At 45.0% G+C, this 15,732-nt stretch overlaps 1 protein-coding gene across 5 annotated transcripts in view; it reads right to left on the bottom strand.

The window, feature by feature from the left end:
• LOC130285007 (multidrug resistance-associated protein 1-like) overlaps positions 1-15,732 on the bottom strand; it is a 165,503-nt gene that overhangs the window by 40,020 nt on the left and 109,751 nt on the right. For all 5 annotated transcript variants that reach the window (XM_056536048.1, XM_056536050.1, XM_056536049.1 and 2 more), the window contains 3 exons: positions 14,550-14,610; positions 14,371-14,464; positions 3,264-3,471 (listed from right to left, as the gene is read on the bottom strand). In XM_056536048.1, the coding sequence (XP_056392023.1) occupies positions 3,264-3,471; positions 14,371-14,464; positions 14,550-14,610 (363 nt within the window). The remainder of the gene's footprint in view (positions 1-3,263; positions 3,472-14,370; positions 14,465-14,549; positions 14,611-15,732) is intronic.

The raw sequence follows: 15,732 nt of genomic DNA, 5'->3' as shown, positions 1-15,732 counted from the left end.
GTCCCGCTTTATCTTCTATTCTGTTCTCACTATCGGTCAAAGCTGAGGTTTTTTTTGTTACATCACATAAATTCCTTTATGTATCAATATGCTCTCATTTATGCCACTGTTCACATGTAAGTCTGTTTACTCACTGTATCTTACTACATTCATTTTAGGGATAGTAACTAGCATTCACATATAGCAGTTAATTCTCCATGTCACTGTTCACACACATGCAAGTCTTTTAGTCCGTAGATATTTTATTGCAAACAAACAAGTATGCTCTCCTTAGTCACTGTGGTTGGTCCGATATTCCAGTATTTATATTGTTCTTTAATGGTAACTAACATGGTGACTGCTAACAGATTGGACTGGCCACAGTGACTATGGAAAGTGTAATTGTTTGTTTGCAATAGAATATCCACAAACTAAAAAACGTACATATGTGTGAACAGTGGCATGGAGAATTAACTGCTACACGTGAATGCTAGTTACCATCCCTAGAATAAATGTAGTCAGATACAGTGAATAAACAGAGTTACATGTGAACAGTGACATAAATGAGAACATATTGATAAATAAAGGAATTTATTCATGTAACAAACTCAAATTTGACTGAGAACAGAAGATAAACCTGGACCATACCTCCTGTTGGAATTTTTTGTGTATATATCTTTTTGTTTTTGCATTTTATATGGAGTTTATCCTGAGAGACTACATATACACAAGTGCAATAAGATAAATGTGTGCTAATCCATAGGTGACCGGTGGCGGCCTGTATATTTTGTAGTGTAAATCGATATTTTATTGGAACGTAATAAAAGGTATATTTTATCGTATGGAAGGTCCCTATTCAAATCAGTGTCTATATTATTAATGTACTGGGAGACCCAACATTTTAACCTGATAAGTTTTAATACCTACCTACCAAGCTTGCTAACAACCTACTTACATGGTTACCTACTGCCCAGGCTATCTAACTACCTGGCTACCTACGTAGCATGCTGCCTGCCTACCTACCTGGCTATCTAGCAACCTAAATACCTACCTAGCTATCCATCTATCTAGCAACCTAACTACTTGGCTATCTACGTTGCTAGCTAACAACCTACCTAGCTAGTTGCCTACCTGGCTACCTAGCTAGCTACCCACCTATGTTGCTAATAACCAACCTTGCTACCTACCTAGCATCCTAACTACCTGTATGGCTATCTACTTAGCTAGCTAACAATCTACCTAGACACCTAACAAGCTATCCACCTACCTACCGACCTATCTATCTAACAACCATCCTAGCTATGAACATACTTAGCTACCGACGTAGCTAGCAACCTACCCATGTAGCTAGCTACCTACTTACCTGCCTACCTACCTATCTAGTTAGCTAACAACCTACCTTATTTCTGATGTATTTATCTACTGGGGGGGGGTCTGTGGTGGGGATAGGCCTACTTAATGGGGGACCTACTATCCTTATTATGAGAGGGCAGTGCACTGGAAAAATGCAGAGTCTAACATGTTTTTCCTGCAGATGCTTAAGAGACGGTTTTTGGCTAGAAGAAGTTGACATGTCGGTCTGATCCAGATGCAGAAGAAAAGGAAAGAGGACATCGCTGATCAGAAATGATGTTACCTGTGAGTCCCTAGATGTAAATATAATCACTTACAGTATATGGTATACAGATCCTGTGTACAGCTGGTATCTACCTTAATATGGTCCTGGATACAACAACTTATATGGTATACAGGTCCTGCAACAAAATCCAAGACCACAGCACCAATAATTATAAACTGATATGTGCAAAAGAGCTGTAGTTTATTGGTTCCCCAAAAGCTTTTTTTGAGGAACCAATAAATGATAGTTCTTTTCCATTTTTAGTGCTGTGGTCTTGGACTTTCTTGCATGTTTGGTATCCGGATTGGCTATCTGGATGACTACAGGGACAATGGATTTATCCAGTGCTGTCTTCTACTGATTCTGTGTAGAGCTGGTATCTACTTCTTTATAGTCACTGTACAGGAAGATACAGGTCTGTATACAGTGGTTTTATTCAGTAACAGTATGATGCATTAGTCAGTCACTGTGTGATGTAAAGTGTGTTCCTGATGAGGCAGTATTATATGATCCTGGTATTGTATATATTCTGATATTATTGGTATTGTTAGTCTGTTTATAGTGGTTTTTACTCAGTATGGTGGTATTATCCAGTAATTGTGTGCTGGTATAATTTGTTCCATGCATACTGATATTGTTAATATGGGTCTCAGTATTCAGGATTTGGTCAGTAATGGTATGGTGGTAATATGTATGGTATTTTGTTCCTCCTTGTATACTGGTTTTGATGCTTAAAATTGTCCTCTTCTATAAGACTTTTACTTATGGGACTTATTTTTCGCTCCGTGGTCTGTAGTTTTTATCGGTATCATTTTTGTTTTGATTGTACTTTTTGATCACTTTTGATAAACTTTTTTTTTCTGGTATATAAAATGACCAGAAATCAGCAATTCTGGACTTAGTATTTTTTTTTTTTTTTAGTTTACACCATTCACCATGCAGTTTCATTAATGTCATATTTTAATAGTTCGGACATTTCCACATTCGGCGATACCAAATATGTTTATTTTTGTTTACACTTTTATTAGGGAAGGGACATAATCACTGATGTGCGGCATTAGCAGTAAATGGAGAGCACTCAGCTAGTAAGTGCACTTCATACACCCAGACTGCTACCATGGCATACATATACACCATGTTTCGTCAAGGTGTTAATGGTGACTACACTAACCCCTTCTCCTGACCTCACACACACAGCCTACCTCCCACAGTCCTGACGAATCCCTATCTTTTGAATTCACTCCTCCCTGAAGGTACCTGTGATGAGGAGCCTGTATTGTCATGCAAAATTAAGTGGTTCCGCCCCCTTTTGGTCCCTCCCCTTTTATGGCTCCACCTTTTGCAAAGTCACACCCAATTACAATGCTATCCAAACCCCCCCCCCCCCGAATTGTGGGGGTTCCTACGCCCCTGGTTCAATGTAAATCCAATTATAACTGTTGTCCTGCTGGCTGAAGGTTCAGGGCAATGTGCCTGTGAAACGGGGTCCAAGCCCGAATTTAAATGCCCAACACTCCTGGTTTCAATAAAGAAATTTTATTGACATAGACAGGCTGGATATTTGGATATTTCTTTTTCTCAACTTACCTGCATTCCTATATATGATTTCAGTGCTTTGCTTAAAAAGTACACTATGAAGAAAAAGGAGGACTGTTATATATTGTACCTTGCACAAAGCCTAAAATGCTGTATACAGCTAGCCGCATGCTGGTGTTCTGTTGTGTGCCATTCACAGGGGGATCATCAGCCCATAAACCGATCCAGTAATTGTGTCCCAAAGCAGATAATTGTTGAATGATGAAGAATACAGCACACATGAGCAGATACCACTTTCCCATGATCTTGCAGTACTCCAAATACACTGACATTTTAACCTAAGAAAACACAGACACAAGCATAAATTACCAAAGAAAATTGACATGAATAAGTGAAGTTCATGAGTTTATTATGTATATCTAACTATATAAATGAATTATTACATAACTAGGGACATCTATAGCAGTCTGTATATAAGCATTTCTTACATACAGAGTGATATGCTGATATCTTTAAACAGAATTTTTTGACATCACTATAATTAGGAGATCTTATGTTAATACGGTAGTTCTAAACTACATAAGTGGGTGGTATATCTTTCTAATGCCCTGTATCGTCACACTTTCACACTGCCAACTTTCCCAGCTATACAAAATAATGCTATGCACTTAGACAACTAGATAACTCGACAACTAGCAATGCATGCTTAGTATTATAATCTCAATATATTTTATATACAGTCACTTGACCTTACTCATGCCCTGTGCTACATGTGTCAAAACCATGCAATCTGAACTATACAAAACCAGTCACAGAGAAAACATATTAAACTGTGTCCATATTCAACCAGGAATGTACTGCTGTGCTATCACTTTCCTATTTCAGTCTATCAGAAACAAATGCTAGGGGTGGCATGAGAGCAGAAGTATGGTATGGTAGTAATATAGGGCAGGTGACAGGTATGATTATGTGAGCTACTCAAACAAACTTGTCAATAATTCCATTACTATAGCTAATTGTTTCTCTACCTTTACTCAAAAATATCCCCAATGCACATTCATTGTAGCTGTCAAGCTATTGTTTGCTTTCATACCTACCATCCCTAGAATGGATTGTGTCCACATCAATCTTTCTCTCCATTTTCATCTCTCTTCCATGCACACCTCACATACCCACTTTATTTTCTCGAATTGCCTTGACACATCTCATTTGACTTTGTTGGTCTGACAAAATTCAGTCTGAATCACTAAATCATCTTTGTCTCTCTCCTTTCTCCTGCTATTAGCTACCCTCCTAACACTGGTATACCTTCATTGGCCGCTAACATCAACTTCTTATCTTCCACATATCTGAAAAGTGCCGTGGACAAAGCCAACTCAGGCAGCAGCAACCATGGCAAACAGCTCAAACTCGTGTAAGGAAATCACATACTATGGGCCTCATGCACTATTGGAGTTTAGCGTATATTTAGGTGAAAAAAATATGGGAAAATACATTTCACTTAATTCATTATTGTCATGCACCAAACATGTTTCTTTTACCCTGTTCACCACCACTTTCAGCTAATTTATTGAAAAAGTGGCAGTGATTTTTAATTTGTTTACAATCCAATAGATTTATGAAATAGTTTGCCCTGTTTTTGGTAACTTCTCACGCTCTGATTATTCACTTTTAACAGAGAGGGTAAATAAATTAAGAACTTTTGTGCACTTTTGTTACGCCGAGCGCTCCGGGTCCCCGCTCCTCCCCGGAGCGCTCGCTACACTCCTCTCACTGCAGCGCTCCGGGCCCGGGGCGCTGCGATACCGCCTCTGGCCGGGATGCGATTCGCGATGCGGGTAGCGCCCGCTCGCGATGCGCACCCCGGCTCCCGTACCTGACTCGCTCTCCGTCAGTTCTGTCCCGGCGCGCGCGGCCCCGCTCCCTAGGGCGCGCGCGCGCCGGGTCTCTGCGATTTAAAGGGCCACTGCGCCGCTGATTGGCGCAGTGGTTCCAATTAGTGTTTACACCTGTGCACTTCCCTATATCACCTCACTTCCCCTTCACTCCCTCGCCGGATCTTGTTGCCTTAGTGCCAGTGAAAGCGTTTCCTTGTGTGTTCCTAGCCTGTGTTCCAGACCTCCTGCCGTTGCCCCTGACTACGATCCTTGCTGCCTGCCCCGACCTTCTGCTACGTCCGACCTTGCTTCTGTCTACTCCCTTGTACCGCGCCTATCTTCAGCAGCCAGAGAGGTTGAGCCGTTGCTAGGGGATACGACCTGGTCACTACCGCCGCAGCAAGACCATCCCGCTTTGCGGCGGGCTCTGGTGAAAACCAGTAGTGACTTAGAACCGATCCTCTAGCACGGTCCACGCCAATCCCTCTCTGGCACAGAGGATCCACTACCTGCCAGCCGGCATCGTGACAGTAGATCCGGCCATGGATCCCGCTGAAGTTCCTCTGCCAGTTGTCGCTGACCTCACCACGGTGGTCGCCCAGCAGTCACAACAGATTGCGCAACAAGGCCAACAGCTGTCTCAACTGACTGTTATGCTACAACAGTTACTACCACAGCTCCAGCAACCATCTCCTCCGCCAGCTCCTGTACCTCCTCCGCAGCGAGTGGCCGCTTCTGGACTACGACTATCCTTGCCGGATAAATTTGATGGGGACTCTAAGCTTTGCCGTGGCTTCCTTTCCCAATGTTCATTACACTTGGAGATGATGTCGGACCAGTTCCCCACTGAAAGGTCTAAGGTGGCTTTCGTAGTCAGCCTGCTGTCTGGAAAAGCCCTGGCTTGGGCCACACCGCTCTGGGACCGCAATGACCCCGTCACTGCCTCTGTACACTCCTTCTTCTCGGAAATTCGAAGTGTCTTTGAGGAACCTGCCCGAGCCTCTTCTGCTGAGACTGCCCTGTTGAACCTGGTCCAGGGTAATTCTTCCGTTGGCGAGTATGCCGTACAATTCCGTACTCTTGCTTCTGAATTATCCTGGAACAATGAGGCCCTCTGCGCGACCTTTAAAAAAGGCCTATCCAGCAACATTAAAGATGTTCTGGCCGCACGAGAAATGCCTGCTAATCTTCATGAACTTATTCACCTAGCCACTCGCATTGACATGCGTTTTTCCGAAAGGCGTCAGGAGCTCCGCCAAGATATGGACTCTGTTCGCACGAGGCGTTTCTTCTCCTCGGCTCCTCTCTCCTCTGGTTCCCTGCAATCTGTTCCTGTGCCTCCCGCCGTGGAGGCTATGCAGGTCGACCGGTCTCGCCTGACATCTCAAGAGAGGACACGACGCCGCATGGAGAACCTCTGCCTGTACTGTGCTAGTACCGAACACTTCCTGAGGGATTGTCCTATCCGCCCTCCCCGCCTGGAAAGACGTACCCTGACTCCGCACAAAGGTGAGACAATCCTTGATGTCCACTCTGCTTCTCCACGTCTTACTGTGCCTGTGCGGATGTCTGCCTCTGCCTTCTCCTTCTCTTCTGTGGCCTTCTTAGACTCTGGATCTGCAGGAAATTTTATTTTGGCCTCTCTCGTCAACAGGTTCAACATCCCAGTGACCAGTCTCACCAGACCCCTTTACATCAATTGTATAAACAATGAAAGATTGGACTGTTCCATACGTTTCCGCACGGAGCCCCTTCTAATGAGCATCGGATCTCATCACGAGAGGATTGAACTTTTGGTCCTCCCCAATTGCACCTCGGAAATTCTCCTTGGACTTCCCTGGCTTCAACTTCATTCCCCAACCCTGGATTGGTCCACTGGGGAGATCAAGAGTTGGGGGCCCTCTTGTTCCAAGGACTGTCTAAAACCGGTTCCCAGTAACCCTTGCCGTAACTCTGTGCTTCCTCCAGTAACCGGTCTCCCTAAGGCCTATATGGACTTCGCGGATGTTTTCTGCAAAAAACAAGCGGAGACTCTACCTCCTCACAGGCCTTATGATTGTCCTATCGACCTCCTCCCGGGCACTACTCCACCCCGGGGCAGAATTTATCCTCTCTCTGCCCCAGAGACTCTTGCCATGTCTGAATACGTCCAGGAGAATCTAAAAAAGGGCTTTATCCGTAAATCCTCCTCTCCTGCCGGAGCCGGATTTTTCTTTGTGTCCAAAAAAGATGGCTCTCTACGTCCTTGCATTGACTACCGCGGACTTAATAAAATCACGGTTAAGAACCGCTACCCCTTACCCCTCATCTCTGAACTCTTTGATCGCCTCCAAGGTGCCCACATCTTTACTAAATTGGACTTAAGAGGCGCCTATAACCTCATCCGCATCAGAGAGGGGGATGAGTGGAAAACAGCATTTAACACCAGAGATGGACACTTTGAGTATCTGGTCATGCCCTTTGGCCTGTGCAACGCCCCTGCTGTCTTCCAAGACTTTGTTAATGAAATTTTTCGTGATCTGTTATACTCCTGTGTTGTTGTATATCTTGATGATATCCTAATTTTTTCGGCCAATCTAGAAGAACACCGCCAGCATGTCCGTATGGTTCTTCAGAGACTTCGTGACAATCAACTCTATGCTAAAATTGAGAAATGTCTGTTTGAATGCCAATCTCTTCCTTTTCTAGGATACTTGGTCTCTGGCCAGGGACTACAAATGGATCCAGATAAACTCTCTGCCGTCTTAGATTGGCCACGCCCCTCCGGACTCCGTGCCATCCAACGTTTTTTGGGGTTCGCCAATTATTACAGGCAATTTATTCCACATTTTTCTACCATTGTGGCTCCTATTGTGGCTTTAACCAAAAAAAATGCCGATCCCAAGTCTTGGCCTCCTCAAGCGGAAGACGCCTTTAAACGACTCAAGTCCGCCTTCTCTTCGGCTCCCGTGCTCTCCAGACCTGACCCATCTAAACCCTTCCTATTGGAGGTTGATGCCTCCTCAGTGGGAGCTGGAGCTGTCCTTCTACAAAAAAACTCTTCCGGGCATGCTGTTACTTGTGGGTTTTTTTCTAGGACCTTCTCTCCGGCGGAGAGGAACTACTCCATCGGGGATCGAGAGCTTCTAGCCATTAAATTAGCACTTGAGGAATGGAGGCATCTGCTGGAGGGATCAAGATTTCCAGTTATTATTTACACCGATCACAAGAACCTCTCATACCTCGAGTCTGCCCAACGGCTGAATCCTCGTCAGGCCAGGTGGTCTCTGTTCTTTGCCCGATTTAATTTTGAAATTCACTTTCGGCCTGCTGATAAGAACATTAGGGCCGATGCTCTCTCTCGTTCCTCAGATGCTTCTGAAATTGAACTCTCTCCTCAACACATCATTCCTCCTGACTGCCTGATTTCCACTTCTCCAGCCTCCATCAGGCAAACTCCACCAGGAAAGACCTTTGTTTCTCCACGCCAACGCCTCGGAATCCTCAAATGGGGTCACTCCTCCCATCTCGCAGGTCATGCGGGCATCAAGAAATCTGTGCAACTCATCTCTCGCTTCTATTGGTGGCCGACTCTAGAGACTGATGTGGTGGACTTTGTGCGAGCCTGCACTATCTGTGCCCGGGATAAGACTCCTCGCCAGAAGCCCGCTGGTTTTCTTCTTCCTCTGCCTGTTCCCGAACAACCTTGGTCTCTGATTGGTATGGATTTTATTACTGACTTACCCCCATCCCATGGCAACACTGTTATTTGGGTGGTCGTTGATCGATTCTCCAAAATGGCACATTTCATCCCTCTTCCTGGTCTTCCTTCAGCGCCTCAGTTGGCTAAACAATTTTTTGTACACATTTTTCGTCTTCACGGCTTGCCTACGCAGATCGTCTCGGATAGAGGCGTCCAATTTGTGTCTAAATTCTGGAGGGCTCTCTGTAAACAACTCAAGATTAAATTAAATTTTTCTTCTGCATACCATCCTCAATCCAATGGACAAGTAGAAAGAATTAACCAGATCTTGGGTGACTATTTACGACATTTTGTTTCCTCCCGCCAGGATGACTGGGCAGATCTTCTACCTTGGGCCGAATTCTCGTATAATTTCAGAATCTCTGAATCTTCCTCCAAATCCCCGTTTTTCGTGGTGTACGGCCGTCACCCTCTTCCCCCCCTCCCTACCCCCTTGCCCTCTGGTCTGCCCGCTGTAGATGAAATTTCTCGTGATCTCTCCATCATATGGAGAGAGACCCAAAATTCTCTCTTACAGGCTTCTTCACGCATGAAGAGATTCGCGGATAAGAAAAGAAGAGCTCCTCCCATTTTTTCCCCTGGAGACAAGGTATGGCTCTCCGCCAAATATGTCCGCTTCCGTGTCCCTAGCTATAAGTTGGGACCACGCTATCTTGGTCCTTTCAAGATTTTGCGCCAGATTAATCCTGTCTCTTACAAACTTCTTCTTCCTCCTTCTCTTCGTATTCCTAATGCCTTTCATGTTTCTCTTCTTAAACCACTTATCATTAACCGTTTCTCTCCCAAATCTGTTCCCCCCACTCCTGTCTCCGGCTCCTCGGACATCTTCTCCGTCAAGGAAATTTTGGCATCTAAAAAGGTCAGAGGGAAAACCTTCTTTTTAGTGGATTGGGAGGGTTGTGGTCCTGAAGAGAGGTCCTGGGAACCTGAGGACAATATCCTGGACAAAAGTCTGGTCCTCAGGTTCTCAGGCTCCAAGAAGAGGGGGAGACCCAAGGGGGGGGGTACTGTTACGCCGAGCGCTCCGGGTCCCCGCTCCTCCCCGGAGCGCTCGCTACACTCCTCTCACTGCAGCGCTCCGGGCCCGGGGCGCTGCGATACCGCCTCTGGCCGGGATGCGATTCGCGATGCGGGTAGCGCCCGCTCGCGATGCGCACCCCGGCTCCCGTACCTGACTCGCTCTCCGTCAGTTCTGTCCCGGCGCGCGCGGCCCCGCTCCCTAGGGCGCGCGCGCGCCGGGTCTCTGCGATTTAAAGGGCCACTGCGCCGCTGATTGGCGCAGTGGTTCCAATTAGTGTTTACACCTGTGCACTTCCCTATATCACCTCACTTCCCCTTCACTCCCTCGCCGGATCTTGTTGCCTTAGTGCCAGTGAAAGCGTTTCCTTGTGTGTTCCTAGCCTGTGTTCCAGACCTCCTGCCGTTGCCCCTGACTACGATCCTTGCTGCCTGCCCCGACCTTCTGCTACGTCCGACCTTGCTTCTGTCTACTCCCTTGTACCGCGCCTATCTTCAGCAGCCAGAGAGGTTGAGCCGTTGCTAGGGGATACGACCTGGTCACTACCGCCGCAGCAAGACCATCCCGCTTTGCGGCGGGCTCTGGTGAAAACCAGTAGTGACTTAGAACCGATCCTCTAGCACGGTCCACGCCAATCCCTCTCTGGCACAGAGGATCCACTACCTGCCAGCCGGCATCGTGACAACTTTGGTACATTGCCAAATTTCCCAGACACACGAAAACACCATTCATGCATATGAGAGAAAAATAAATAAAAATTCCATATAAAAAGCCCTGCCCTCCTCATTCTTCTCTATTTCCTCCATGCAAAGAATGCTTCTGAAGATAGAACTCTCTAAGAGACCAATAGAGTAGAAATATACACTGAATAGCTGCAAAGCTATAACACTCCCATGACTCACACTGCCTGACACTTCTGGGTGCAGATTCTTTAGTGTGTCCAATGAGATGAAACCGGACATTGCTCTTTCTGTATCTTATTTAAAAGAGCTAATGGGAGAAAAAGACAGACTGGATCTCATAAAATACACTTGTATGAACACAGAACTCATTTCCTTATAGATTGTAAGTTCTTGTGACCAAGGCCCTCACTCACTGTTACTATATAGCATTTGATTTAGTGTGTTCATGCACCCTCTGTATTATAATCACTGCAGAATAATATTGGTGCTATATACAGTAAATAAAGGTCATTATTATGATTGTTATTAGGATGATGATGATGATGATTAATATTATTAATAATAATAATAATAATAATAATGACAAATTATAGGTTTTTGAGAAAAAGGTCATTAAAAACAGATAACAAATATGGCTGAACTTCCTGTTGTAAGAGAAAATGTCAATAGCTTTGTAAGAAAAACAGACATAATTACCATTAGTTTAACTTTTGACTTACTAAATATATGAATGTTTGAATATTCTAGTTGGAAATTAATTTTAATGGGAATCTGTCATCAGTGTCACCAGCACTAACCTGTTGGTACAGGCTTATAAAGTGGGAGACACTGAAGATAATGATACTTACCTATCCCAGATCCATGGCCCCTTCACCTGTTATCTTTCTTATTTGGGGGACAGGCCTGGTGCACAGGTGGAACTCTAAGAGCGCTGATGTCATGGAAGCTGCAGCCGTGATGTTACCATGCTCCTGGAGCTCTGCCTGTGCACCAAGCCTGCTGCCCAGACAAGGAATGGGCGAACGGGGTCACGAATCGGACGCAGGTAACTATCATAACCATCAGTGTCATCCGCACGAAAACAGTCTGCACCAACAGGTAGTGAGGTTACACTGAAGACAGATCTGATAGCACTCAGTTAAATTGCTATGATCAACTGGAGCATCCAATAAACTGCAGAGTACTTGAGCTTTATTAATTGTTCTCATGTAAAAAGCACCCATTAAATTGAATTTCTTCAGATAAAGGATCCTTATCAGAAACAAAAGTCATACTGGGAACTATTCTAAGGATCTGTGGAAATTAAAATTCACTTTATTTAATATAAGGATAATGTCCATAGACTTTTATCCAATGATACACAGGGCCGGACTGGGTGTGAAAACCAGCCCTGGAAAAAATTACATACCAGCCCCATAGTGTTGCGTCATTATACCAGCACGTCGTCATTTTCTTGTTCATAAAAGGTAAAATCATGCATTTTAAAGCATATTTGAAGAGTGCCTTATTTATAGATAAGACATATATAAAGAGCAAAAAAATTTGGAAACGTGGGGCAATCATGAAGAGTAGAGCATTTAGGTGCAGTATAGCCCCCACATTATGTGCAATATAGTTCCCCACATTAGGTGCAGTATAGTTCCCCCACATTGTGTGCAGTATAGTCCCCCACATTAGGTGCAGTATAGTTCCTCACATTAGGTTGGCAGTATAGTTCCCCCACATTAGGTTGGCAGTATAGTTCCCCCACATTAGGTGCAGTATAGTTCCCCCACATTAGGTGCAGTATAGTCCCCCACATTAGGTGCAGTATAGTCACCCACATTAGGTGCAGTATAGTTCCCCCACATTAGGTGCAGTATAGTTCCCCCACATTAGGTGCAGTATAGTTCCCCCACATTAGGTGCAGTATAGTTCCCCCACATTAGGTGCAGTATAGTTCCCCCACATTAGGCGCAGTATAGTTCCCCCACATTAGGTGCAGTATAGTTCCCCCACATTAGGTGCAGTATAGTTCCCCCACATTAGGTGCAGTATAGTCCCCCCCCCATTAGGTGCAGTATAGTTCCCCCACATTAGGTGCAGTATAGTTTCCCCACATTAGGTGCAGTATAGTTCCCCACATTAGGTGCAGTATAGTTCCCCCACATTAGGTGCAGTATAGTTCTCCACATTAGGTGCAGTATAGTTCCCCCACATTAGGTGCAGTACAGTTCCCCACATTAGGTGCAGTACAGTTCCCCACATTAGTTGCAGTATAGTTCCCCCACATTAGGTGCAGTATAGTTCCCCACATTAGGTGCAGTCACAAGCAGTGCTCTGTACGCCGAGGACAAGCAGGGCTCTGTACACCGAGGACAAGCAGGGCTCTGTACACAGAGGAGAAGCAGGGCTCTTTACACCGAGGAGAAGAAGGGCTCTGTACACCGAGGACAAGCAGGCCTCTGTACACCGAGGACAAGCAGGCCTCTGTACACCGAGGACAAGCAGGGCTCTGTACACCGAGGACAAGCAGGGCTCTGTACACCAAGGACAAGCAGGGCTCTGTACACCGAGGACAAGCAGGGCTCTGTACACCGAGGACAAGCAGGGCTCTGTACACCGAGGACAAGCAGGGCTCTGTACACTGAGGACAAGCAGGGCTCTGTACACCGAGGACAAGCAGGGCTCTGCACACCGAGGACAAGAAGGGCTCTGTAGACTGAGGACAAGCAGGGCTCTGTACACCGAGGACAAGCAGGGCTCTGTACACCGAGGACAAGCAGGGCTCTGTACACCGAGGACAAGCAGGGCTCTGTACACCGAGGACAAGCAGGGCTCTGTACACCGAGGACAAGCAGGGCTCTGTACACCGAGGACAAGCAGGGCTGTGTACACAGAGGACAAGCAGGGCTCTGTATACCGAGGACAAGCAGGGCTCTGTACACTGAGGACAAGCAGGGCTCTGTACACCGAGCACAAGCAGGGCTCTGTACACCAAGGACAAGCAGGGCTCTGTACCTGAGGACAATCAGGGCTCTGTACACTGAGGACAATCAGGGCTCTGTACCTGAGGACAAGCAGGGCCATGTGCACTGACAACAAGCAGGGTTTTGTACCTGAGGACAAGCAGGGCCTGTACGAGAGAGAGAGCAGGGCGGTGGGCGCACTGATCGGTGGCACAATGAACTCCGACGCGAGGTCATGTCACCCCCACACCCTTGAGGAAGTCACTATGGAGTGACGTAACGCGTGGGGTCCTGGTTGTCCTGTCCTGCATCTGCATTCAGCTTCTCCTCCGTCTGTGGTTTGCCAATTTGATTATTCACTGTATTATTGTGTACTCACTTGAGTAGCCATTTTTATTATTTGGTCGGGTATTAGTATCTCTTAAGTGTGCAAACCTGGAGTAGCAGCGTTATACTTGATATTTGTGCAGGACAGGTTGGGTAGGGGGTTCATGGCCCCTTCCCATGTTGTGGTTTTGCTCTAAGATGAGCATTTTTAATTGTTTTTAAATGTCCATTCTGTCTTACTTTATTCATTATGTGTTTTTGTATCTAATAAAGACTTTTTTGTATTGATATGTATTACTGATTGGGTGTGCACTTTTTGGCATCTTTCTTTTTTTCTTTCTTTTGCACCCCCACGGTGATGTGACCTCACGTCTAAGCGCAGCAGCGCGCCACGCCGGAGTTCAAAGTGCCTCTCCCAGGCAGCCACACTGACCACCCAGGACCATAAGTAAGAAGCAGGGCCGGCCCTCTTTTTCTGTTGACATATTTATCGTGGGCGCCGGGCGGCCTATTTTTATGTATGGGCCTGGAGCCCCTACGTTAATCCGGCCCTGCAAAGCAGCCCCAGGGCCGGCGGCCCACCGGGAAATTTCCTGATATTCTGGTAGGCCAGTCTGGGCCTGATGATACAGCATACTTTACCCTGCCTGTGAGAGCAATATCAGCCTCTGTAAGCTTCCCAGCATCTGCATCTCCCTCTGTAGTTTCCTCAGCTGTATCAGAAGCAATTTCCTTCCTACAAGTTATAAAACAAGATTATTGTATCTGTTAATACAGCACTGGATTATGGCATAGAAAAAAAAGTTCATAAAAAATATTACCTTATATGATTGTTTGTCATCTTGTCCCCTCTGGCTTTTCCTTTACTGTCCTTCACTTTGCCTGCAGAGATTATTATTATGGACACATTATAGACATACCAATGCTATGTTTAAAATAATAATAATTAAGCTCAATACATAAACAAAAAAACAGAGTCAGCTCTTGTTAGGATAATAAATAAAGCCATGAAAGCTTTGTTGGTCTGCTCGCTAAAAGGAACCTGTCACATTTAACCCCCTTAGAACACAGCCCATTTTAGCCTTAAGGACATATCCAATTTTATTTTTGCATTTTTTGTTTTTTCCTCATGGCCTTCTAAAAACCATAACTCTTTAATATTTCCTTCCACAGACCCATATGAGGGCTTGTTTTTTGTGTGCCCAATTGTTCTTTGTAATGACATCACTCATTTTACCAGAAAATGTATGGCGCAACGAAAAAAATATTATTTGTGTGTGGGGAACTTGAAAAGAAAACCGCAATTCTGCAAATTTTATAAGGTTTCGCTTTTACACTTTACGGTAAAAATGACATGTTTTCTTTATTCTGTGGGTCAATACGATTAAAATAATACCCATGTTTTCTATTATTGTACTGCTTTTTTGACAACATTTTTGACCACCTATAACTTAAAAAAAAATTCGCATAAGGAACTGTATGAGGACTCATTTTTTGCGCCATGATCTGTAGTTTTTATTGGTACCACTTTTGCATATATATGTAAGTTTTTATGACTATTTCTTTTTTTTTTTGGAATCTGAAAGTTTACCGTGTTCACCATACGGGATAATTAACATTATATTTTAATATTTTGGACATTTACGCATGCGGCGATATGTTTATTAATAATTTTCCTAAAGCTTTTTGGGATAAAATGGGAAAAAGGGGCCACTTTTAAACTTTTTTTTTTTTTACACTTATTTACAGCAATCCTTAGATTGCATAGCACTGATCAGTATTATGCATAGCACTGATCAGTATTATCAGCAATTTGCTTTTCTGGTCTGCTCATTGTCAGACCAGAGAAGAAGAAGAACCCGGGGTGACGGCCGGAGAAGGTGAGGAGACCTCCGGCCACCATGTTGGATGATCGGATCCCCGCGGGCAAACCAATCATCCATTCAAACGCCCTCACTACCACAGATACCGTGATCTGTATTGATTTTTTTTATATCAACTGGC

Source organism: Hyla sarda, chromosome 8 (genome assembly GCF_029499605.1).
Source record: "Hyla sarda isolate aHylSar1 chromosome 8, aHylSar1.hap1, whole genome shotgun sequence".
NCBI classification, from domain to species: domain Eukaryota; kingdom Metazoa; phylum Chordata; class Amphibia; order Anura; family Hylidae; genus Hyla; species Hyla sarda.
This window is presented reverse-complemented; position numbering and strand designations above follow the sequence as displayed.